This window comes from Camarhynchus parvulus, chromosome Z (assembly GCF_901933205.1).
Source record: "Camarhynchus parvulus chromosome Z, STF_HiC, whole genome shotgun sequence".
Taxonomy (NCBI): Eukaryota; Metazoa; Chordata; class Aves; order Passeriformes; family Thraupidae; genus Camarhynchus; species Camarhynchus parvulus.
This window is the reverse complement of record NC_044601.1, coordinates 23,996,508-24,023,488: the sequence shown is the minus strand read 5'-3', so window position 1 is coordinate 24,023,488 and position 26,981 is coordinate 23,996,508. Positions and strand designations below refer to the sequence as shown.

The window sequence follows — 26,981 nt, the reverse complement described above, 5'->3', positions numbered from 1 at the left end:
TTTTTGAATTTGCTATAAAAGCTAAATTAGGTCTCAGGGGCACTGCACTACTAAACAAAGATCTCTTCTAGCCCATTGTGATGGAAGTAAATGTACTCAGGATGGAGATGTACTGAGAGGCTAAAGAGTCTTCCCCAAATTCTCTCATTTTGGCATGGAACTCTTTATCCCACTTCACAATATCACTCCCACCGAGTCATACACTTGCCCCTCCTGCTTCTAGTATTATCTCTTTCTCAGATGTGTAGCCACATGAATGTACTGAACTGGAATAAAAGTTTTTTTGGCAGACTTCGCTAAGCTATTTCAACATTTACATGATTCTTTTTATATATGTTTTGAAAAATAACTCTTTTCTAATACTTACTCTTTCAGAATTGAGACAGCTATTTGAAGAGGATATATTCACAGTCGAATCTCAGCCCTATTATGATTTACTAACAACTCAGTTCTGCTCTCCCAGTGCTGTCCTGACTGCTGCTGTCAGTAATAACAAAGTTCTAATACTTCCTCAGCTTCAGCTTCACTACCACATGATCTTAAATTGCAGACACACTTGTAATATACCTCACTGTGAAGGATCCCAGCTTGCACTGGGTGGGAAAAGAAAAACAAAAAAAAAACCCAACCAAAACCTGAGCTGTATAATCCATTTCCTCCTCAGTTATGAAAACAAACAAATTATTTAAAATTTTAAAATATCAAAGTACTGCAAAAGCAAAAAGCCAAGACTGTTGCACTGAGCTGACAGTTTATTACACACCCTCATATATATAATGTGAAATTTGACATTAAAGATTTTAACGCAGACTAGTGAATACCACTTCTATTGGACACTAAGAAAAGCTTGTTCATGCACATTTAAAAGAATAATAAAAATAAAAATAAAAAGTAAAGTAACTTTTCATCCAACAGAAAAATAAAAACTGTTTCAGAATTACTGATTTAATCCTGGGCTCCACATAATACTAAAGAAAAACTTCATTTTTCAGCTCTGTTTTCTGTCTATGAAAACATAGAAGTTTGTGGTATGTCTATATTTAAATACTTTTGACAGAAAAGTCCTGGTAAACTAAAGATGTCCCAAGATCACTTACGAGATGTACATAACAGAACAGAGACTCTCGTGTTTCTGTATTAGTTTGCAAAGCTTATTGTAACACACAGGATTCTCTCTACTTTTTGCAAAATTCTACTGTTCCTGTCATTCCTGCTGTTCCCTTTTAGTATGTCTGGTCAGTTCTTAGGAGTTTTTCCTAAAATTTGAGCATTTTGTAAGAGCAGAGTCAAATTCAGCGCCTAACCACAAGAAGTAAATTGAGATATTTTATGTATTTGTTACATAATACTATTCTTTACTCACAAATCTTGCTTCAGAAACAAACCTCTTCTACCAAATACAGCCATTTAAAATTAATGGTAGACACAGAGACTGTATACAGATTACACATGAAGGTTCAACACCAGGTCAGTAGCGACTGAGCAAAATAAAAATGCCATGGCACTTGGTGGCTTGCATGAAGTAAGCTGGTGGTGTCAGTCCAGTCCTCAATGGACTTAGTTCATTAGAAAGGAAAAACAAACCCCACCACACAGCACTAACTGGCACCCCTGTTGTCACTGTCAGCGGCAAGGCCAAGGTTACAACAGCCTCAGGAAAAGGGTCCTTCAAGGTCACTGTGGAGGCACAACAGGGAAGCGGCATGGGAGACAGCCAGCTCCAGTGCCATGGGCAGCTCAGCTCCCTGACCTGCACTAGGGCTGCGCCAAACATCAGCCTGACAAGGACTTTGCACACCAGCCACCCCACCCATGCAAATATCTGCGTGGCACAAACCCCTTCAGGAACTGATCCTAAATCTCTGCACGGTACAGATCTGGCACCTTTTCAGCTAAAGAATACAGCATGTGTGAAGGCACTTAAGAGCAAAATGCCTAGGAAAGTTCCAATTGAACTGACTGACAAAATTTCTTTGTACAAAAGGCTTTTGCTTGTTTTCCTTAATGTACAAGATGCTGACCATATCTGCAACAGAAGGGGAGCTATCATCTGTCACATCAGTAGAAACCATCATGCAGAGCAAAGCAAATTAAACAACATAACTCAGTATTCTTTCTTGGTTTTCTTGTATATGAATAGTTGCTAAATGCCGCTACAGAAAGCATTAATGAGTGTGTGTGTGTAGTTATGGAGTATGGAGTTATCTGGTATGGAGACTCATCTTCAATCTGCCTTTCTAACAAATGATGTGGAAGGATCATGTTCCGAGCTCACCCGTAACACCTCAATAGTTCAATACCTCTTACTCTATTGAGTCTGCTAGTATACCTGTTACAGAAGCAGGTCACAACATAAACAACCACAAAGACCAGAAGAATGTGACATGTACTGAGAAGCAGCCAGTAATCAGAGAGCAGTGGAGATGAGAATTGAAATGAATGCAACACAAAAAATCTAAAAAGGTTAACTGTAATAAAACCCCAAACCATATATTGTAAGAAATGATTAGCTCTAAGAGAAAAAAATCTGATATACAAACAGGATTGGAACATGGCATTTTATTTTCACTTTTCAATCTTCATCAGAAACTAAAAAATATGTAGCTACTAAAGGAAAATTTATATACTTGGATGTGCATATATCTCCTACTGTAAATGTTTTGCTGAATTCACATCATGGGAAAATAATATCACCTAATTTTTAAGATACTGATCAACACATAAATGTATCAAAATACCACCTATACCCTCACAAAATAAGAAACATTTATACACACACATCTAAAATCCAAAGCCTTTTCAGTTAACTTCCTGAGCAGCATGTAAAATATTAATTGTTTAGTGCTCCTTAAAATATCAACAGTCAGGCTTTAGACACATACAAAAATAGCCTTAATCCTTAAGTGAAATACAACTCCTAAACAACTCATATTATCCCTGACAGTAAACTAAGAGTTCATCCTTTGTCTTGGTTCCACAGTAAAATGTATAAAAAAATGCTATTTTGGACATTATGAAAAATCACAATATGCATTTAATATAATTTGTTTCTGGGAATTATTTTATACTGCTGCTCATTTGTGCCCAAAAGACAATGCAGGTTAAGACTGGCTCAAAATCGGATGCATTCCTAAACATTTCAGTAATAGCACAAAGACTCTGAGGCATATACCCTCCTCTAGCTCAACTAATCCTGTGAGAGGATGAAATAGATGTTAACGGATGACAGCTTGGCACTCTGCCTGTTTTATGCTTAGGAGTTACAGAAAATTCCAGGAGGGATGTGGGAAATCAAGAGGTTTCATATAAATGTACCTCCTACACTTCCAGCGTAGTTTTCTGAAAATTGAGATCTTTTTGGTCATGGAGAGTTCTGAAATTGTTGTGTTCTGTAATAAGCTCTGTGGGGCTGCCATAGAAAGAAAAGTTAGTCAGGGGCATATACTTAAAAATCACCCTGGTTTTGGAGAAATGGAGAGTATTTTAAGAGCATTCCCCATTTCTCTTTTTCTTTTGAGTATGGAGAGAAGATTGGAAGATGTTTTTTCTGTCTTATAAAAAATACCATGCTACAATCAGATAGGACACTATTCCTTTATCATTATGTATTTCCAGCATCTCCAAAAGCTAAAATCTATGTAACAAATCTGTGAGGTTTTTTTAAAAAAACAACAACAACAAAAAACCAACCAAACCAACCACCCAAAACCCCACAAAACAATCAAAACCACCAACCAAACAACGCCCCCAACCAAATAACAACAACAACAAAACCAACCAAATAAAGCCCCACACCCCTCCTCCCAAAACACCATACAAACAAAATAAACCTAACAAACAAATTGAAAGATACCAGCATATTCTTTTATCAGACAGGAGAAAGAGCAGGTGCTGGCAAGCAAGAAGCAATAAGGAAGCAGAGATTCAACTCTTGAGCACCTCATCTATTTCCAAGGCTACAAGCATAAAAATGTCATAGAGGTACCTCATGGAAATGTAACCCAGCCAAGATTTAACAAACTGCTTATTTCTCTGTAGCAGCAAATCCCAAGCAAAGAAATGAAAGAAAAGGTTAGAAGGAACAACTGTAACACACAGGGATGTATGATGCATAATTTAGGGAACCAATTATACATTTTCTAACAAGTGAATGAATTTCAGTTGCAAGTACCTTTCTGAGTGTACAGCTTTTCAACAAAAGTGACTGAAAAAAAATCAGAAAGAGGAACAGAAAAAATAATATAAAGATAGGGAAAAAAATCTAACCAAAACTAATTTGATTTGATACAGAGTTTAAAAATATCAGTTTTGGATGTATTTTGCAAATGACATTTCAATTTCACAATAAGTAACTTGGCTGAAGTGCAGTGAATGCCAAGCTTGTACAGACAGCTTACATAACTGTATATGTGACGCCCTGACTTGCAGCATTCCTGAGTAGCGGTGCTCTGGATATACACAGTGAAATGAATGGAAGTGGATGTCTAATGTTAGCATTTAGCGGAATACCAAATAGTTTGAAGTCCCATTACAACAAATTTACATGCAACACCAAGTAATAGAAAGTAGCACAATGAATACATTTATATTGTATATTTGTTCTTTTCTTTATTTTTCTTCTCTTTTTCTGTTACTTACACTTCCCTCTTTTCTTTCTCATTTCCAACAGAAGGCCCACTGTAGTTAACTCCACCTGCAATGCGTGGAAATTGAAAAGTCCAGCACTTTGTAGCACAGGACTGTTCACATCAAAACCCCTTCCATCTCCTCACTCTTCTGTTTTATATTGTTCTTTTCCTTTACATTTCCACTTACTTGAACATAACTCTATTTCAAAACAGCGCCTTTCTATTCAGTTTGTTGTTCATACTAATTCACCATACTAATTTTTTTCCTCCCCATTTTCTCTTGCTCCTGATTAAATCCCCTCTTGAAAGCATACATTTCTCTCCGTCAGTTTTATGACACAGCTGGTACAATCTTTTTCTCCCCAATTCTGTTGAAGCCTGAAAATAGCTTGCTGCAAAAGGTCTTAGTTAATGTGTTCTGTTTTCATGGCACTTCCACTAGAGTTCTTAGGAATGCTGATTTAGAGCACATCTTGGCCAATCATATTTAAAAAAAAAAAAATTGGAATTTTGGCAAATGCAAATCAACGATAGACAAAGAAAGTGCCTTTTGCATAGGCACCTGAATTAGGACTGCACAAGTTCTCTCCCCCCTTATCCACTGAACTCAAAACTGATCAGTTCTCCCATTTTCTAAAACAAATGGGCTGTAAACAACCAATGAGAACATATTGCACCTTGATTTTTACATAAGACATCCCAGCAAAGTCTATAGGGAATTCTATTTCAAAGACATACAGCTCTGCAGTTATAGATTTCACTCAGTTGATGCAACTTACTGTAGTATACATTTGCTTGAAATATTATCACATATAAACAGTTTATCAGAAAAAAAAGCTTTGTGTGGTTATTGTCACTTCTCTAAATGTTAGAGGTACCTTTCTTTCAGTTCTTTTAATACTATATTAATTACTAATTAAATTATGCCTAAATTATGGAGATTACTAGATAGCTTTGAAGTTTTATTTTTAATACTGTAACAGCTGCTACAGCACTGGTAATGCCTTTCTTATCCACCAGTTCTGAATAAGGAGTTTATTTTCATAAGCACGTAGAGTTGCTTTACAAATTGTAGTGGAACATGTTGTTGACATTTTTCAAGCCATGGAATAATCTGTAGTTTAAATTACTCTCAGTGGATGTATATCAACCATATTTTGCCTCCACTGATATCATTGTTTTAATCTTCCTCTTTATTCCAACTACTCACGTGAGAGATTGATATAAACTGAATTTTCAAAAATTGGCTATGGCTACAAGGAAATTAGCATTCTAAATAAAATACATAGATTTCTGAATGAGAAAATTCTGTGGAAGTGTTGCTAATTCTTTACTTTTTTTCAATGCAATATTAATTTTAAGTGCTATTGTCCCAGTATTCTAGTGGGTATATCTAAAAAAAGACTTCTGGTGCATACATCCTATCTATAGTATAATATTTATTAGAGGTTTCCCTACATTAAAAAAAAATTTAAGCTGGTATTTCTCATATCATCTTTCCTTTTCCATATGCATTACTATAGAAAGGGTGGTTTATGCAATTAAAATGAGAAGTCTGGCTTGCTGACAGGCACTTCCAATGACAGTACATATACAGCTTATATAATACACTGAAAGAAAACAATAACAGGTTTAATATAACTTCCTGAACAAACTAAATTAATTTCTCTTTGTCCACCAGTGGAACTCTTTCCAATAGTTAAGTGTCTTTTCTTCACAAAGATGATATCAATGTATGGCTTTGTGCCTTATTAACACACGTCTCCTCTAATGCCGTTACTTCTCTGTGCCACTAGACTGTGCTGCATTTGTTTATATTTGTGCTGTCACAGCATTTGAGTATCCAGCCTCAATTCTTGTGCATAGTCTCTCCTTTCAGTTTATTCCTGTCACTTTCAGTTCATCCCAATTAATTACCAAATACAGTTCATTGTACAAAGTCTCCCAAACAATGTGCACTGAAGTAAGCAATGCTTTTCATAGCCAGCTGATGCTTCATTCTTCCAGACTGACAAATATGAAAAGAAACAACAGAGCACCTGTTTCACTACTCAGCCAGGACCTGAAATGTAATATTTATTTTCATTTTCCACCTTGTTTAGAAAAGCAAAATCAGTGCTGCACTGCTGACATGCACAAATGATCAAGGAAAAATGTGCTAGCAGGGAAGTCTTAGGATTTCCAAAATGCACTTCTGTGGCAGGCTCTCAAATCAAAAAGCTGACTCAAATTTACCCTCACCTAGTAAAACTAGATGTATTTTCCAAGAAGGAAAGAGAAGACAACACACATCAATGTCTCTAAACAGCACTTTTAATGAAAATATGGTCCTTAATTTTGTTATAGTTACATATAGTAAAATCCCCTAACTGTCCTTCTCCAAAAGATCCTTATTTCTAATAAATCTTCTGGAAAAATATTTGCTGAACAATTCTCAGTCTTCTAGCTAAGAGATACATGCCACAAACTTTGGACTGAGACTATAGCTTCCAAATATCTCTGAAACAAGTGTGCACTTTCAATGTGTAATGCACACTAAATAATCTAACCTTTGAAAACTATGCAGGTGCATAAAGCCTATCACTCTTTACCTCCTGTTGTAGTGGGAATAATAATTTAAGACTTGCTTATTTATAAGCAGCTTTGGCTTTACTTTTTACATTTGAAGTTTATTTTAGGAGAACCATAATTTCACCTGAGACCAACAAAATGTAATATGCTACCCACTTGACAGCTCATTATTTTGACAGTAGACCAAACTGCAATTTAATTTTTTTGCCTTCTTTTGATCTGTTTTTCCCCATGAATGTCTTCACTAAAAAAAAAAAAAAACAAAACCAAAAAGCTAACAACCCCCCCCCACAAAACAAAGAGAAAAAAACAAAAATGAAAAAACACCAACAACTAAAACTTGTAATAAATAGATTGCTTGTAAAGATGTTTTTCCTCTAAAGGATTGCTTCAGAGAGGCGGGGAGAAAATTAAATGTAATGGGAATGCATGTCTGTTCAGAAGTGTTACTCTGAAGGATAACCTCACTTACGAATATCATGGATTAATGAACCAGAAATATGACTCCTAAAAAGAATAATTTTGTTATGGAAGGAGTTTGCTTGTTCAGGAAACCTAAGTGACCATGGGTAACAAAAAAACAAATTAAATATGAAATCACTTGAGGAACATCTGTAAGTAGACAGACTTTTATAGACTGACTTTGTAACAATCAATCATCGAAATTGCCCTTAAAATTATATTGCTCTTTAGCCATACTAAAATATTTATTACTCTATGTAGCATATTCATGCATAAACACAATACAAACATATGTATTTTCCTAATCTTTACTTCAAGATCTTTCCAATCTTTGCTTGGCCACTATTTATTAGCAACAGCACAGCAATGAGCATGAGCATAACAATTGAACAAAGTAGTTTGTTGGTAATTGGCAGAAGAACAATGTTTTTGAATACTTTTTATGTGTCAGCCTCAGCAGAGAAAACATGTATCATATTTACAAACACTTCTTTCCAGCATATATAGCAAACAGCTGTATTCAAACACTGAAGAACAGCAGACAGTGACAACTGGAAGGTGATTTTACTGAAATTTCAGAGCAAGAAGACTTTTTCTATTTTGGCATGCTTCTTATGATATCGATCCCCTATGGCTTTTATAATCATTCATGCTACAATCTCAAATCATTGGGCGTCCAAGGGACACAAAACAAGCAGTCTTAAATTCAGCTTGCCTTATTACTGTGAATAGTCCCATAAAACCTAACTGAACTACTCACATATACAAGACCCATGACAACTCTTCATAAATGAGTTTGTCTGTCGAGCAAGCATAATTACTTGATGCTTACTCTTTAATAAGTATGTGTTTTTAAATGGCCATGATCCAGATAAACATAAATTTACATTTTTAAAAATTAGTGCATTTTTGTGCCACAGTAAAAGTGTAGCTCCTCCATAAAAATTGTATACATGCATTTTAATTGGCAATTCATCAAAATAATTCACAATTAACAGCAAAGTAACAACATTTATGTCAAGCTAAATTAACGTATATACTTGTAGCAGAGGCAGAAACAGCTGTTAGTCTGTTTGCATAAACTTCCAGCAGAATGTGTCTGGCAAAGTTAAGCACGAATATTTCTGCTTCATAAAAAATAGTTCCAAGACTGAAAAAATGCAGAGGGCCAAATGTCTCATTAATAGGACCACTCAAGTGAGTAAGCATTGTTCAGTCAAACAAGGACCAGGCCATCACAGCTGTACTGTATTCTCAATCCTGTGCATAAATTAGAGTTTTTAATACGCTCATGAAACCAATATTAGAAACAAACAGAGAAATGGCACAATCCAAAGGCACCTTCTGTCTGCCACCCCCAGTGACACTGTGTGATGTTTTATTCTCAAGCTGCACTGCAGACTTTGCCAGACTGCATACAGAATCGGAAGAAAAAACAACATTGAACTTTTTTAAACACAGAGCACAAAGAACAACATTTTGACATCTACAGCTAGTCTATGAAAGTCATTATGGAAAGCCCCAACTGTGCTAAATGTACAAAGCTGTTAAAATTACTGTTTAAAGAAACTGATTTTAAATTCAAATGTATCAGTTTTTTAAATTTACACTTTGATTTAAGTTGATATAACAGGTTTATTACCAAGCTCAACAGCAAGTGATCTAAGACAGAACTTAGAACTGTAAAAAAATGTACGACCGCTAACACACTACTGTTATCTCATGATGGTGTAGCAATGCTCAGACCTTCTTATCTTTCTCAATTATTTCAGTTTTGAAACTGGAGCAGCTAATGTATTTAGCACAATTTACCATGAATGTAACACCTGTAATTTTCCTCATTAAAAGCAAAATTGACTGGTTCATGGGTTGAAAGGGCAGGGTATGGACTACAAAACAGCTAGTTAACATAACCATTACACTGCTGTACTGATAAAGCTCATTTCTATTCACCAGATGATTATTTCAACCAATATTTACTCCTGTGTGCATCTTCAGCTACAAAGTATACATTCCTCAGTTTTGCAGTGCGGACCTTAATTTCTGGGAACTCACTGCACCACTTGTGAGGTAGAAATTTTTTTGATAACTTGAGAATCTTTCACCCCTTTGGACTGTTTTCCTGTATCAGGCAACCAGTGTGCACACTATGGCAGACCCTGGGTCCCGAAATTGTTTCATAAAACTCAGTACTGTTGAAGGTCTACATTACCCACACATTCTTGAGGATGCAAATGTCACTATGATATACAGCCATACCTCCCATAGCACCCTAAAGACCTTCCACAAATTATCACAAGTACATTTTAAGCAGGAATTATGACTTCCAGAATTCTTGTCTACTCAGAACATTTTTTTCCTGACAGATTCACTCCTCAAATGCTAAAAATAGTTTTTAACCATAACACACAATTTAAATGACCTCTACTACTGCACTGTCAAATTAAAAAAAATCACAACTTACTGCTTACTGCTCGCCACTGGATTTAGAAAAGACCAAAAGTGGAAGTCAGATATTTTCCATACCACAAAAGAGAAATTATTCTCAGGCAGTGCACATGTTATTTTTGCAGTTTTTAAATTAACTTCCATCTATGAAAAACAAATGTAACTTTAAAAAATAATTATATGATGAAAAAATTATTATAAAATATCTATTTGCTATTAAATCATATAGTTACCTATCGATAAACTTTCATTATATATTCTCCTTTGATCCCTAATATAAATGGAAGATACCATATGGAATGTAAGTACAATCCAATGCAAAGTAAAAGTATTGCTGAGGTAATAATGGGCACTCATGCTTTCCCTTTTACTTTTGTTCCTTCTGCAGGGGTGCCACTGTTTATATACAGCTATATTTTCTATATACAGCTGTATTTTCTATTACATGACACAGTTTATTACTGACTCACAATTTTCAAAGCATTTACTGACACTTATTAAATTTTACCTCCGAAGACCTAACACCAGAAACTTGTGCTTTATCACATATCAAGGAGTTCCAATGAAGTCAAATAACATTTTACAATTAAGGAGTTGCTAGATGCACTACACTGCGAGGACAAACTGGTTTTACAATGGCAGGGTAAGGTCCTAAGTCCTTCCTTGAAATACTCAATGCAACCGATGAATTTTAGAATAGTAATGTTACATATTACAAATAGAGACATATTTACTTTTCCTGGAATAAATTGCAAAATAATTTTCCTTTGAAGTTAGTGAGTCTATAAAGATTCCCTGCACTCATCTACTCAATTAAGGAGAACTTCTAAGCAAGCCAGTCTCTTTATATGCATTACTTAATAACCTCACTTAGAAATACTGCATATAGAATTTGTCTGAGCACTTTTATAATTTCTTACAAATATTTCAGTCATGCTAAGAAAATGGAGTAACTACATAACATCATGCTACATGCATTATTGCTCATCCTGACACCAACATGAAAAAAATACACAGAAAACTCACTTAAATAACTTGGCTTCCGGGAGCTATGGTGGTCCTTTTCTTTAGATGTAACAAAAAAGCTTTTAGTAAGATTTTCAACTGAAAGTTTAAATATTACTTTTGTAATAAGCGAAGTACTTGGATACTAATGTCACTTTCACAACTCAAATAGATACAATCACAAAATTGACTTTTCTATGTGTACGAGTAGCATGCACCCAGAGTAAAAGTAGATATTTTGACACTTTTTTTGCCACAGTCAACCTTCCACATTTGTGTAACAGCTGCATTATACACAGAACTAACTTTTAATAGCTTTAAACTTTACAAATAATTTTAGTAAGAAATAAACTACAAGGAAAAATATAAGTCTTGTTTTTCAGTTAAATAACACAATCATTTTAGTGCTTTTTCTGTTCTCTTTTTCTAAAAAATATACTGAAGTACACATTCTATGTTCTGAACTCCCTCACAGGATGTTGTCAGGAGTGGGACAGATGGAAGGAAGACTGTGATGAACTGCTCACTGTAAATTTCTTTTACACCTATGTTTGCTCTATAAAATACTGGCATAAAAGTCATCAACTCCAAAAAAAAATCCATTTCCCATTCAGAGGGAAATATCTGGACCTACCATATCAACAAATGCTCAGTGCCCTGTATATAGTTCTGCTATAATTCAGTATGGGTACATATGCTTAATGGGATTGAAATAAAGGTTTGAAGTGCAGGAAATTATTATTTTGGATGGAACATGACCAATGACAGTAACAACATTAGCTTGTCTTCCATGGGATGGGACAACTGACAGTCTGTGTGACTCTCCAGTGCTCTGGGATTCAGCAGAAAATAGCCAGGTTAGGTATTTTCAGGCACTTTTTGGCCTCCATCTCCAACGTGGAGCAGTAATGAACCACAGTAGCCCCTGTACATCCCACACCCCAGGTATGCTGTGCCAAGTGCGCCAACCACAGTTTGGAAGGATCACAGCTCAGATGGGAAAGTTTGGGGGAACAGCTCACATGTTCAAGACAGAGTGCTTCCTCCTTCAAACCAACTGCAAATACAGTTGGAAACAACTACATCCTTACAAGAAGGCTCACAGCTCTCTAAAAGCATCAGTCCATGGGAGCTCACAATCTGTGAACTGTGACACTCATTTATTTCCATTATTTGGAAAGCCACAAAGACAGATGCTCAATTAATGTGTAATGCTCATTTTTAATTGAGGTAGTATGAAGCACTGCTCTTGCCTTGAGATACACCTGTTGCAAAACTTCGCTTTACTGACCTCTTGCACATGAGTTTCAAATAAGAATGAAAGCTGCCTGCTTGTTTTTCTCCTCCATCCCCCCAGCCCTCTTTTCCCCACCTGTAAATTCCCTATTGAGTAAGCATAAATACAATGCAAATACTAATTTGCATTCTAGGGGCAGAGCTGCACCTCTTCACATTGGCTGACAGCACAGCTAAAGGGGTGGCAGAGATGGTTAAGGAGCTGGGGCAGATCCCGCAGGAGATGTAACCAGATGTGCAGCAAGATCTGCCTCCCTCTCCCTGCCCAGCACAGCTAGACCACCCCGGGCCTTGTTTAGAAGGAAAGCGTCTGAGGAGAAGGAGGACATTACTCCTGACCCTTGTACAGGCCACCCCAGGGCAGGGGAGGAGAGGCATGGGAGCCACAGCTTGCGAGGATGGGCTGCTCACAGAAAGGGGAGTTGGGGCTCCTGACCAGGGGTCACTGGATGGGCACATTTTTAAAAACAGCCCCTGAGACAATGACCGGCTTTACTCAAATTGGAGGTGCTCTGGTGCGCAGAAAAAGAAAGAAGGAAAAGACCCAAACCAAAAACACAAACAATACCAAACCCCGCAAAAACCCCATACTCAAACAAATAGAAAATCTCCAACCCAACCCGAAAAACTGCAACAGGGGCCACTTTACAGAATTGAATGTTTTCCCTTGTTTCCTGTTGCTCTTAAGAAAAACAAACACCGTTTAGCAAGTTCTTGCCAGATGCCCCACAACCAACACCCTAACAAAGAACGCTGGGGGAAAAGAAGGTCTTTTAAGTCCATCTGTGCAAATGTCATAGCTACAATTCTTTTAAAGCCAATTACACACGTGTGATCTGTTAGTGCTGTTAACACATGCTGTTACAGGAGATGACATCAAACAAGCTGAAATTCTAGCTAGAAGTTCTTTGCCGTGCATGTGTGTGCGTCCCATCCTTAAAGAGAAGATGAAGAAATCTGCATGCAGTGCCGCTGTCAACCCCGAGTGCGTCCCACTCCCCATAAACCCTTCTCCTCCGTTCCAATACCCTGGTAGTGACTACTTTTTGTCCCTTTTACCATGCCACGATGGGTGAGGCAAGCAACCGCCCTGTTAAACTGGGTGCTAAACGGCAAGGTGAAAGATGGGGGCGGAGGAGCTGTATAAATCCCGCGGACGCCCGAGGCTGGCCGGGGTTGTTCTTGCCCCGGTGCTGGTGTTCGTCCAGCCCGGGGATGGGGCCCAGGGGAGTCTGGTCCTGGGAGACAGGGAAACAACGCATTCCCATGTCCTCCGCAGCCGTACACACCCGCCCGGGTGCCCGGCGTGCCAGCACGCAGCCTCTCTCCGTCCCCACCGGACAAGCAGCTCTCCATGCCTGAGGGTGTCCCGTCGGTGACGATATTCTGTTCTCAGGCGGGACCCTCACCGAGTGCGGCTGCAAGCCCCGGAGGAATCTCTCCCGCCCTCCACGATCGGGCTGCGCAGGCAGGACAGGCTCGGGACCCGAAGAGACGTGCGGGTACGGGGAGGGGGTTGCCGTGCAGCGCAACCCCTGTCGCCCAGTTAGCAACCCATGAGGAATGGGGGCCTCCAGGTGACGTGCCGGTTGGGGAACAAAGTCGAGATAACTTTTAGGGATAAAAGGGGAGCCCCTCTCCGTGCTGGCAGCGACCCGGGACCAAGCGGCGGCGGGTTCCGCCGTACGGGACACCTGCCGCGCCCGCGGGCAGCTGCAGGTGGGTACCTCACGGCACAGACACTGCCAAATCCCTCCTGCCTGCCCTTCTGCCACGGGCCAGGGCGGCGCTGGGCTCCCCGGGACAGGTACGCGAGGGGTGTCGCCCTCCTCGGTCTGGGTCGCGGCCCCCGCGGGTGCAGGAATCACAGCGTCAGTAGCCACGCCGGCGGGCACGATCCATCAACTTTCTCCCTCGGACCCTCTTCCCTAGTACGAAATCTCTTCTCCAGCCCGTTCACCAGCAGCTTTCCCAAAAGAGAGCCTCCCGCCGGCCCGCTTACCTCGCATGGTGTTGGTTCCCCGCTCCGCGCAGTCATGAAGCTAGGAGCCCAGGAACCGCACCGCACAAATCCCGTCTCAACAGCCGCGAAGGAGGCAGCGGCCGCAGCTCCGCTCCGCCGGGAAAACCATACCTCCGGGGCGGCTCCGCGGGGCGCGGCTCCGCGGGCTCCCCGGCGCCGGGCGCGCTGCTCCGGGGCGGCCGCCCCGCGACTGCCCGCGGCGGAGCCTCTGCGGGGGGCGCCTGGTGGCCGAACGGCGGCAAGGGGCTGAGCAGGGGAGGAGGAGGAAAGGAGTTACGTTAGAAAAAATAGGAAAAACACGCGGAGGCAGAAGAGAGGGGGTGCCGCGTGGATGGCAGAGCATGTGCCCTTTCACATGACAACGGCGCCCCTCAGCAGCTCCCCGGTGCGGATTTCCACTGCGCAGCCACAGCAACGCACGGAGCGAAAATGCGACCCAGTGAGAAAGCGGCATAGAGGCTTATAGCGGGGGCTGGGCGGTGCCGCCGCCGCCGCCCCGCCCGCTGTCAGCGCCGCCGCCAATCGCTGCGGCCCGCCCGGCTCCGCCGCCGCGGGTGGCCCCGGGTGCCGCCGCCGCCGCCCGGCCCGGCCCGGCCCGCCCGGCCGCGCGGGCTCCGCGCCGCAACTTGCACTCGCCCTGGGAGCGCCGGCGGGTCCTGCCCGGCAGGCGAGGCTGGGCGTGGTGGTGCAAGGATGGGACCGGCGTGCAGAGCTCTGGAGCTTGTGGAGGAAGGCAGCGGGCGCAGAGAATCACCCCGTGTGGCGTTGTTAGTGAGGAGGCGGTGTCTCCGGGGAGAAAGGCGAAGGCGCTCGGTCACCACGGTGTGACCCTCATCGGAAAACTTCATTTTCCGACGGGAATGGGAAAGTTTGGTGGTGAGTCATTTTCTCATTAAAGAGGGAATCTGGACGTCGAAAGCAATTTGTTTTCCGGTGTAAGACTAGCAGAAGGTTCTGCAGAAAGCGGCGTGTTTCTGCGGCCAGCAGGATTTTCTCGACTCACAACTCTCCCCCGATTAGATAGACAAACTGATGTTTGTCCCCCAAAAAATAAAAACCCAAACAAACAACCTCCCCAAACAAACAAAAGAAACAAAAAAGGCAACAAAAACCACCCAAACAAACAAAAAGAGAACGGGATCTTTTCAATTACTGTTTTGTTTTTTTTCCTGTATGATAGATCATGGAACACAATCGAAGCACAGTAACACATCTTAAAAACAAGTCCCTATTATCAAGGTTTACAGTTCCTAGCTCTAAGCCTGAAATGAAAAAAACCGGCTCTGCTTTAACTAAAATGTATATAGCAACAAAGTTACTATATCGACATCATAAAATAGGATACATAGTTCATACTGTTTATTTAACTTCGGACATAGCAAAATAGATTTATTTGTTACTACATGAATTATCAGACTAAGTTCTATTAGGTCTCTTTTGCAAGAGGTCATAGGTATAATGTCTTTTGCTGTCTTATGATTTATTGTAGGAAAGATACAAAGTGCAGTGCCCACTGTTTGTGCAAACTGGCAAAGCTTTATTCTTGGGGAACAAGGTTACAAGGGTTTAGAGGAAGCAAGTTCGTGTGGTTAGCCTGTTTCAAACACCTGTTTGAATTGCAAAATGAAAAAGACATGAAAGAATCAACTCTGCCAGTATTGCAACTGTCTAGATTTACTTGACCATGGTGAATTTTAACTGCATTCACTGTAGTAAAGACAGGGTCAGTTAAAAAAAAGGAAGAAAATTCTTAATTCCTAAGATGTTAGATGGTATTTGTATTCCTCACCATTGTATTTACGCAATTTATATACTGCATGCAAAGTTGTTAGGACCTTATCCAGAAACTTTTACCAATTACTTGGCTTTTAGTGTACTTATATCAGCACACCTTTCAGTAACAGTTACATGCTCTCCATCTTTTCACTTCACAAGACGTGGAATTTACAATGGCATGTTTTCTTTTTAATTGGGATTTTAGCAGATGTGGCTGGTGGCAGTTAGGCTTGCCTCCAGGATTCTTTTCTATGGATTTTCCCACAAACCATCTCTTCAATCTGTTCCTCCTGTTCAAAAGTTTCAGAGGTAATTGCAATAAAACAACTCTTACACATCACTTTGCAAAGCACGTTAGGAAGTCTCATCTCATAATAGGTATCATTTATCTGGTATCTAATATGGAATTTAGTGAATAGTGCTTATGGCTCTTACAAAAGCAACTAGGAGAGATAGCAAAGATTCCATCTACTTCTTGTATTGGAACCAGAACTTTTTTTTTCCCTACTGGAGATTCACCTAGCAGCAGGAACAAAAGACAGGTGGATTTCAAGAGGAGGCATGCACTCTCTTTTCATATTGTCAAGACATCTTGTTCTTGATTATGCCAAAATGATTTTTAGATTTATTTGTTTTCAAGCTGCAACTTAACACCAATCAAAACTTTATTAGGTAAATAACAAGCTACCTACTTGCTGTGCTGTGCATTCAAAATACCTTACACTATTACAGTGGGTTCTAGGTCATCTTTATATAGGATTTGTGTGGTGCTTTTGACAATGGAGAAAAAAAAATCTCATTATTCATTCTTAGCTTGATTTTGATAAAAAGATTTCTTACTCTTTTTCTTCTTTTTCTTTTTTTTGTTTTCTTTTTCTTTTTTTCCTACAAAACCCACATAATTTGGGCCCTGGAATTAATTTACATTTCTCACTATTATATCAAGTGGCAATTTTTATTTATTCATTTTCAGAAGCCTTGGTAGACTTTTAGTTTATTCATCTTTCTTGTTCCAATATAGTATATGTACAATGATGTCTGAGATAAATTCAGTAGCTAGGGCAAGTTGTTAAATTTCATTTTTTAAATATTTATGATTCAATATTGTCTACTAAGTACTAGTAATGTTGGTGAAAGAATTAGACATGTTATAAACATGTGAACTTCAGTGAGAGTCAGACAAGTTACAAATACTGTATTTAAAAATACAAGGCTGCTTGAAACTGTTACATGTTGAAGCAGGTAAACAACACACAAGAAAGCCACAAAATCTGAAGTCCTACAGAAATTTAGATAATATTTAAAAACTGAACACATACTTTCAATAGTTAAATAAACTGACTAGTACAGTTTAGCCCACTATTCTTCAAAGATGTTAGTTATCCTAGGTTTCAAAGACAGCCTTTTCAGGTTTTTCTCATTTCAGGTGAGTGATTCAGAGAAGTTTAGAAAACATCAGACAAATACAGTTAAAGTACAACAAATAATTTGTTTTGCTTCAAAATATAAACTAATATTCTATGGCTAAAGAGCTATATTATTGCTATTATATTTTCACTGCAAAATAACAGTGAGGAATTGCTTTTCAGAATATTCACTTACATTAGCACCTTTCCAAGCACAATCTTCTAAGACAGTATTTAAGGCTACATAGTTTTATAATTTTAATAATTTGCAATATGTTCATTAGAGCTATAGCAAGTTATGCCTAATTTAGTTGCTTCATTAAAAAGTACTGAATGAATAGTCAAAACAAACTGTATCAGGCAGGTCCCATTTCCTTCCCCTGTATATCAATGGCTAATTTCTGTTGGCATGAAAGGAAGCCAGATGTACCCTGCAGTCAAAATTTATTTCTTTGATTCAATAAGACAGTTTTTTATTTTATGACTTTTGCAAAAAGTTATTGACAGACTCAGGAATATAAGCTTCTCTCATGCATTCTTCACTTTAGATTAATTTTCTGAAATTCTTCCTATCTCATTATGCTGCTTGCAATCTGCACATGCACTATATTGTCTTTGTCTCCTATAAAGACTTATAACCATTATGCAATTTTAAACCATTTCCACAAAATATTATTAAATTCAAAACTCTGCATTTTCTTCCAAACTAGTAAAATGATTTTAAAAGCAGCCCTAGAAATTCCTGACACAATAAGGAGCAACATTTAGCAATTGAAAAATCTTCATTTATGCCAATTTAGTTTTAGAAACTAAGTATTATGCATGATAGGACAACCAGAAACTTGAAAAAAATAAGTGAAAAACCATGTTTGAGTTTTTCCTCTGTCTTGTGAAATGAAAAGCAATCCCTAGCCACAAATAAAGAAGCTCAACTCCTGTAAATACTTCATGACATCTATTTCATTCTGTCTCTTCTTCCCTGCCTTAATGGCAGAAATTGTATTGTGTCTTCTCCTGCTTTACATGCAGTGTCAATCACTGATCATGTTGTAAAATATCCCAATTGAGCACATCTTGGAACAGAAATGGATACTAGCTGAGATACTAGATACCATCACCACCTCACCCCCTGACAAAGTGTTCAGCACCTGAAAAAACTGTCTGTTAAGGATATAATTGCTGCATTAAACCTAGAACACCAAAACTTTGAAATTATATTTTGGATTCTAAAACCTAGCCAAGGAAGGTGCTAAATTTGACAGTAGTACCTATGCCCAAGTAACCTGAAGTTTGCTCTGGAGAAACTACAGCATATTCAAACATTGATGAGAGAGGAGGCAGCAGTGAACGACTGTCTTCCTGCAGCAAAAAGCCTGCCAAGAGGCAGTGACCTTCCAGGATTTGTGTCCACATTCTCTATTCTTGGAAGGTCTGAGGGTTCCTAAGTTGTTTTGAGGCAATCCAAGACCAAGAACGGGCTTCAATGAAGGAGATAGAAAGATAAGAGTTGGAAGGAATATATGAGCAAAAGAAAGTGCTGTAGGAAAGTAGCATGAGGCAGAAGACCTGTCTTCAGATCAGTGCTTCAAGTCCTCCTGGCAGCCTCTGAAGCACTAGACACTCTAGCCTGGGAATGAGACTCTGAGTATCTTCAAATGTATATTGCTCTCAGGAAGTAGTTTAAGGTTTAAATGTGAGCATGTATTACAAGCAAAAAATTTTTCCCTTTAAATGGATACTGACCCTCCAGCTCATGGAAACAGTCTGATTCAAATTTTTAATACTATTTTACTGGAAAACTGCAAACCCAGAATACAATTATTTTATTCATCAAGAAATTAATTAATTTTCTGGTGGAATCTCAGTATTCCTATTCTTACTTATGCACTACAGTTTTACATTATAAAATCAAAGAAGTTCAAAACCTTTATTCTAAATTCTTTTTCATTGTAGGAACAATGTTATTTCTGAGCTAATATCTGTTTAGAAAATCATAGTATTTAGTATATCAGAGCTGTTTACACAGTTTTTAAAAACTGATCCTTTGCTATGGGTAGCATATAAAAGGATTTGCATGTTAGTAATCTTCTAAAAGAGGTAAAATAAAGGCAAACAAATATTGTGTATTCATTTCAAAACAGAGTATCACTGAAACTGGAATCTTGGATATAATGGATAATAAGAACATGAAACAAAAATTTAGAGGGCCTAACTTTCTGGACTTTATATGAACCATGAAGCATATTGACCGAGTAATCCATAACATTCTTTTGATCATTCAGTTGTTTATTGTTATCTCACAATAAGTTAGTAGTACCTGCAGAACAAGGCTGGTGGTAAAAGGCTAATTCGGACTAAGCAATTTTAAAACGGCTGTATTCCTTGGTTTTGAACTGAAAAGTATGTATTTATTTCTAATTTTCACTCAACTGAGAAATATTTAGGTTTCAATTTGTTGCCCTGCTTTCACTTTTGGGGCATTCATATCTGGTGTACTGTTCTAGACTTACCTTGTGTGCATATCGAGTCCACTGCTAGAGACCATAGCTTTAGCTGTAGCTCAGAGTGACGGCTGAAGTCGAGGATGCTTAAGGGCCTTCAAAAGGGCCTTTTCAGTTTTTGCATACCCTTCCTCCCTCCCTTCCACCACTTCATTCCCCTCTTGATAGAGAATCTTTTCCTTTGCAGAATGTGCACCTACTCCATGACAGTATTCCTGATTTACATAGAGTTTTTCTTTTTTTCCCCTGCTCCTCTGCTATGTTTGTAAAGAATAACTACACCAAATCAATATAAACACCGTAGGGAATAACTGGTACATATCTGCATTGTAGATACTCCAAATACTTTGAAAATTGTATACATCAGTTGCCTATTTTCATAGCAAAAAATAAAATTGCTTTCAGCATAGCCAGTTTTAAAATTGATATCCCAAAGTACATTTATTTTCACATAGCTGGAAATAATATGCTTAAATATTAAATAAATCAGGCCAAGAATATTCAAAGTGTCTATTGTTGGCCTAGTTTATGAAACAGATGAGAAAAGAATCAGGTTTTCGAAAACACACATATTAAAAAGCAGATTTTTAAAAATCTTACAGTATATTTTTGAAGAGAAAAAGAGCTTACAGCTTGCTTACTCCTATTTTTGGCATGATACATTTACAGGCCAGTGCAAAGCAAACAAGGTAGTTACCTCAGATAATAAAAATAATCTCCAAAAGCAGAAATTACTGTTGATGCTCCCCTTTCATTTAAAAGAGCTGTTTCTCTTATAAAGGTACTAGCACTACTTTAATTTATGCAGTTAATTTTTCCATCCAGTTCATAGGCCAATCCCAAGAGGGAAAAAAATGGCCCCAGCTCTACCCCTTATACAAGGCAGGCAGATTTAACAAGTCTTGATCTGAGAAAGTAGTAATGCAAATGCTTAGGATTAAACATGTGGTTATGTCCTTTTTTTGAACTAGAATCTGTGTCAGAATGCTTATTTAGCTACAATTCTGATATTAAGAAAATCTTCTTGTGTTGGCTGACCTGACACAGAACGTGGCATTGTTTTGAATGTTCCTTTTATTTTATACATTTATGGTAAGATATATTGAGTATATAAATATTTGTATGAGATACATAGATTAGCTAATAAACATTTAATGTCTTCTTTCCAAAATTATTTTTGTGATGTCTATTGTGATAAGATATGACCAAGACCAAGAGAAAACTTCTAGATACAGTGATATAAAAACTCTGAACCACTCATACTTGTGAACAGATACACGCAAATGAGTTCTCATAAGATGTATTTGAAACTAATAAATGCTGGTATAAATTGAGTTCTTGGCACATACACTACCCCATGCTAGTGTTACTGTGTCACTACAGCATGAAAGTAGAAAATACTTAAATAATTCAACTTTTAAAGATGTTCCAACTATTAAAGATGTTGGGACCTCCAGCCATAGCTGGCTCATGGGCTGATAAATGCACAGGTTGGACAAAACTAAGCAAGACCAAGGAGCTAATATTCCTTTAAATCTCAGCTCTCCAGGATGGCCACTTGCACCTGACAAACTGCAAATGTTCTCCACTGGTATCTTCAGTTTAAATCCCTGGAACAGGAAAATATAAAAGCCCACTAGGACACAGTGCAGCATAAAGACGCAAGCCAGTTTTAAATGAAGTATTTTGGGTACTGGCAGCAGTCAAGCTGTGATAGCAGAAAGCTTACTCTGTGCAAGAAGTTGATTCTGCTGCATGGGCATGTTTAGCAGCCTGTTCTGCACTTCACGCTATTGTGAGGTGGCTGCTATGCAATGTTTTGCATAATACCTGCCATGCAAAATGTATCCAATAGAGCAGAGGCACCTGATAAAAACCACTTAACTGGGCTAGAACTACATTGCACAAGAATATATATAATAAAAATTAAACATGTAATTAAAGGTATATTATACACTATAAAACTACAATTGCATAGTTTATTCTAATAATTTCTGCCTATTCATTATACCACTTCCCCCTTTCTCAGAACTTTTCTGTGTAAAATGTGGCTGGTCTGGAGATGTATGCTTTCTAGAAAGAAAACATTCACATGAAAGTAATGAGGCATTTCTGAAGAAACACTACTTGTGGTGGGGCACATGTGCAAATGAAGAGTAAATCTCCAAACACCTGCAGTTATTCCAAGATTCTCAGATGAAATGAACAACTTCAAGACTGCTGCTGCTAATAGGACACAATAAAAAAACAGCAAAATCTCTCTTTGCTGTTAATGCCAGTGACAAGAAGATCCTGGGTGCCCCAGGCCCATAGTAGGATGCCACTGCATTGCAGGGAGATATCTGATGTGTCACATTAACTTTCTTTTCAGGTGGGCAAGGAATGACTGTACAAAGAGGTATTAGGATATTAAGCAGTATGAAAGCATGATAGTAAGTTCAATTAACAGAAAGGATATAGAAACATACGGAAAATGTTCATGTAACAACAGCAGGGACACAATTTTCAATACAGAATAAATAAGAAATAAAGGATAGGTTTAAACTCCTCTATTTACAAATTAGGGATTTTAAGCAGAGATTAGAATTACATAGGGAAACAGAAAAGTACAAAAATAATTGCCTTTTTAACCACAACAAATTGAAATTAATGTAATGTTTATTCTCCTGTTATCTTTCCAAATGTCTACTAATTCATAAATGCAGCCATTTTAGCTACACAAAGTAAGCAATTTACCTTATGTGGGATAGAGACTCATACTGCTATCTATTATAAATATTAAAATCATTTATTTACAAGAACAGTAGACAATAATGAGGAAGATAAGTACTAACAGAGACAGAAATTAAAAAGAAATGAAGAAATATCCTTAAAACCACTGTACAATACTTTGGTGCCTTACTTGGTACTTCATTACATCATGTTTTGTATATAAGATGTTTTTTGTAACTCTGCCCAGGACACTGCACACCTTACTGAGATAAGACCAGAGAGAGGCAATACTGAGGGGGTAGGAGGCTACATAATTCTTCTTGTAAATTTTTTGGGGTTTAGAAGAACTTACATATGTTACACAAGTTCTTTCTACTCTGTGCAATGACAGTAGTCTGACCAGACTGAAAATGCTTGGACTCCACAGAAGTAGTGTTGTCTTATCTATTACATTTACAACAATACTTATGCATTACAACTTATACATTATAACAGTTACATTACTACAACATCTATCTCTTCTTGTCGAGGCAGTCACAACACAAAACAAAGACCTCAAATGTCCCATTATTACTAGTTGGTGGCTCACCTACTTCCAGGTGTCTTGATTGGAGAAAATCCAGTCCTGACCTCCTTGTGGCTTCCACCTGCCACTCTCTGCTACACCAACGCCGCCTCCCCCACTCCATCCCAGTGGGTCACAGATGCCCTATACACTTTGCAGCAATATTTATACATTACAGTAAACATTACAACAGTTACATTAACAGAGTCCATCCCCTCCAGGGGCTTTTCCTGAAGCACACAGCCAGAAGCATCTGCAGCTAATCCAGCAGCAATCCAATGAAGGATATTGCTGCCAAATTGCTACAGAGCCCTGGCACGTCCATAGGCTCCAGAGTCCATCCTCTCCTTGTGATTCTCCAACCCCCTCGGGTGCCTACCCTCCTGGGGTCTATCCTCTTCTCCATCCCCTCCAGGGGAACTCACCATCTTCCCCTGGTTCTTGCAGCCGCCTTCTGGTTCTTGCAGTCTTCTCCTGATAGCAGCCTTCTCCCGCTTCTTGCAGTCTTCTTCTGGTAGTGGCCTTCTCCTGTTGCAGTCTTCTCCTGGTTCTTGCAGCAACCACCTCCTCCTGGGACTCCACTCCTTTTATGCTACTTACTCTTAATTGGTTACAGGTGTGACTCTTAATTGGCCCCAGCTGCAACTCATTGGGGAATAAGATTACATACTGTGCCCCCTTACAATTCTCCCTACAAAGTAGTGATTTTTTGAAGGCTGATAAGTGCTAAATTTGGGAAAAGATCTTAAAGCTTTTTCTTTCAGCTCTTGAAGAAGTCTATAAGCTGTTAAAATTTTTATTTGCAAATAAAAAGTAGAGTGTTTGCAATTTTTGGAGAGTAAGTACTGTCTTAGATCGTTGTATGATAAACTGTGATAACTCCTATACTTCTAAAGGCTCAATGGAATGTACAAGTACTATGCATGTATGACTTTGTATATATAAAAATAATTTTATAAAGCTTTATCTTTAGGGGAAAAAAGAGTGATGTTAGAAAACTTTAGTAGTGTATTGTCAGCATCAGTTATGTAATTGTTATACATTACAGACATTTTTAGACTGTCATATTCAATGTTTCTTTTAGATTGCAAAGATACTAAAACAAGAGTCTATGAACAAGAAATAAAAGAAATTAATGTCAAGCACTTCTAAACCTCTTCAAAATTACAGACAGTGTCAAAAGAATGATGAAAACAATATTCAAATGACAACAGTCATGCCAGGTTGTTCCTTGCAAGCTCTCAAAGCCATAGTAAGTTTATATTTCTTTTTCTTTAATTCAAAACAAGAAAGCAAACAAACAAATTTAAAAAATCCACAACAAAACCAAAAACAACCAAAGAAAAATACACACCAAAATTCCAAAATTAAAACCCCATTTTCATTGCTTCCTTGGTGTTAATGACCTATGCTATTGAAATAGACATCTTTAAAGAAGGAGCCACTCTTCCAAATACAGAGAATCAAACACCAAAGAAAGAAACAAATCGAATCACTCCTCTGTGCACATTCCCCTGGCCAGCTGGATTGTATGTCACATTTGGAACAGTTTCTATGCCGAATCAAACCTTTCATTCTCAAATATACTGGTGCAGAGAAAGCCAAGGGCCAGATTTTGGTTTCAGTCTTCAGCTATTTTGTTTCAGTGTAAGATCAGAAGTCAACATTGATAAATACTGTTTTGTCCATAGACATTACCCTCTTGCTCCCACTAAATCTTCTTTCAATCTGTTAGATTTTTCTGCAGCATTTTAGAGCTATTCTTTCATGCCTTTGTCCTGCTGCATCCCTGTTAGTTGATGCCTGACTTATAAACTCACCCTGCACAAGGGTCAGTTTTATTTCCCTTCAGCTCGCTATATAATTTGTGTAAAGAATGACTTCCTGTGACTAAACTACAGTCTAAAACAGAGTTGGATGTAAAACCACTGATGAGTAGGGAACACCAACTTAGCCAGCTGTCTTATTTCCTAAGTGGCACAGGTACCGCAAACAGAGGGACGTTCCACTGGTTTCATGTAGAATTTTTAATTTGATTCAATTACTCTTTCCTTATATTTTTAGGTGATCCCAAAAACTGAGGAGACTGCTTAAACTTGTGCAATGATGCATGTGTTCTTTTACACAGGAGGACTGTATATGATAAGCATACACAAATGGAAGATGAAGACTATGGACTGGTCTTGAGCTTGAAATTAATTTCTTTATCAATGAGGACCATAAAAAAATTGTTTCTTGTGAAAACTGCATTTTCTGAATTTTCAATTTTTCTATGCCTGTAGCTATATTATATTAACAGCACTTCTCCCCCTTTCACTTCTCCATTTCTTTACACTGTAAAGTACATTGTTTTGGTTAAACAGTTCCACCAGCTATCTCATTCTGTAAGATCTGAAAAACACCGTTTTCTAAATACATAGTAAATACTTTGAAATTGCATATTTCAGGAAGCATAATTTTCTCTATACATGCTATGGAAATAAAATTTTGAGTTAGTATGTTCTGTTTGCAGAGTCTGATTGTGATGTCACTGAGAAGTATCTGCATATAGCAGTGGTTCTTTGAAAGAATGAAAGGAAAAGACAGAATGATAGGAAAGGGAAGGGAAGTTCTGGAAAGTGAAAGGGAAAGGGAAAGGGAAAGGGAAAGGGAAAGGGAAAGGGAAAGGGAAAGGGAAAGGGAAAGGAAAGGGAAGGGAAAGGGAAAGGGAGGATGAAAGGAAGTAACAGGATTAAATGAAAACTATATGTGATATGGTCAAGCCATATAAGCACTGGCAAAGTTAAACACTCAGTTAAGTGACATGTACAGTAAACTTGTATTGATACTTGGCAGAGGAAAAACTGTGAATTAAGAACATTGGAGAAAAGTGTAATTTTTGTTACGTTAGTGAGATTTGAGGATTTACACAGTTGTCATCCCAGATTTTTTTCTAATGGCATTTTAAATAAAGGTCCAGAAAAACAAATATTAATTGGTGAAACTGAGAATTAATAATTAAAATGTAGTGTCTTAGGAAGAAAAGCTGTAAAAGATGTAAGTGAAAGAAAGTACAATGCCTAGAGGAAAGAATATTGTGTGCAATTTGGAAATAAAACCTTTCTTTTCCTTGGTACTTGCAGCTTATGAAACTGTTGCTTGTGTAATTTTTCTGCACCATCTATACTTTGTATTGCTTTGTAAGTGTGATCAAATCAAAGTTAGAGAAGATGTAGGGGTTTGGTGTACCTGCTAAGATTTCTTTTACATATCAAACCTGAATTTAAGCAACACCACGTACTGGTTATATTGAACTGCATATCCTGCATTTAAAAAAAAACACAAAAAGAATGAATAATGAAAACAAAATCTCTTATACCAAGTAATTTTGGATTTGCTATACTTAATGTTATTTTTTTTTAAGAAGAAAATCTGATCCTAAATATCAGCTTTTGAATATAATACAGATCCTAAAGCCACATTAAACATTAACAAAAAAAAAAAATCACAGCCACATTTGACTTGTTGGCAACAAAAATAACATTATAGACATGAACATTTTTCTCCTCAAAAATTAGGAGCAGAAGAATGGAATCACCATTCAGTACA

At 38.2% G+C, this 26,981-nt stretch overlaps 2 protein-coding genes across 2 annotated transcripts in view; one reads left to right on the top strand and one right to left on the bottom strand.

Moving 5' to 3' along the window:
* The window catches only part of RORB (RAR related orphan receptor B), a 136,032-nt gene extending 121,182 nt beyond the window's left edge, over window positions 1-14,850 (bottom strand). Inside the window, exon 1 of the mRNA XM_030969221.1 lies at window positions 14,413-14,850. Coding sequence (XP_030825081.1) covers window positions 14,413-14,419 — 7 coding nt within the window. The 5' untranslated portion in view covers window positions 14,420-14,850. The remainder of the gene's footprint in view (window positions 1-14,412) is intronic.
* LOC115915761 (atherin-like) lies at window positions 14,765-25,835 on the top strand. Its single transcript, XM_030969439.1, has 3 exons — window positions 14,765-14,844; window positions 14,900-15,309; window positions 25,458-25,835. The coding sequence occupies exons 1-3, from the start codon at window positions 14,765-14,767 to the stop codon at window positions 25,472-25,474; spliced, it is 507 nt and encodes a 168-aa protein (XP_030825299.1). The 3' UTR covers window positions 25,475-25,835.
* The last annotated feature ends 1,146 nt before the right edge of the window (window positions 25,836-26,981 follow it).

Excerpts from the sequence above, each read along its gene's own strand:
- LOC115915761 (XM_030969439.1), top strand. The coding sequence starts at position 14,765 with ATGGCAGAGCATGTGCCCTTTCACATGACAACGGCGCCCCTCAGCAGC. Across the intron at positions 14,845-14,899 it reads ATTTCCACTGCGCAGCCACA|CGGGGGCTGGGCGGTGCCGC; the intron begins GCAACGCACGGA and ends AGAGGCTTATAG.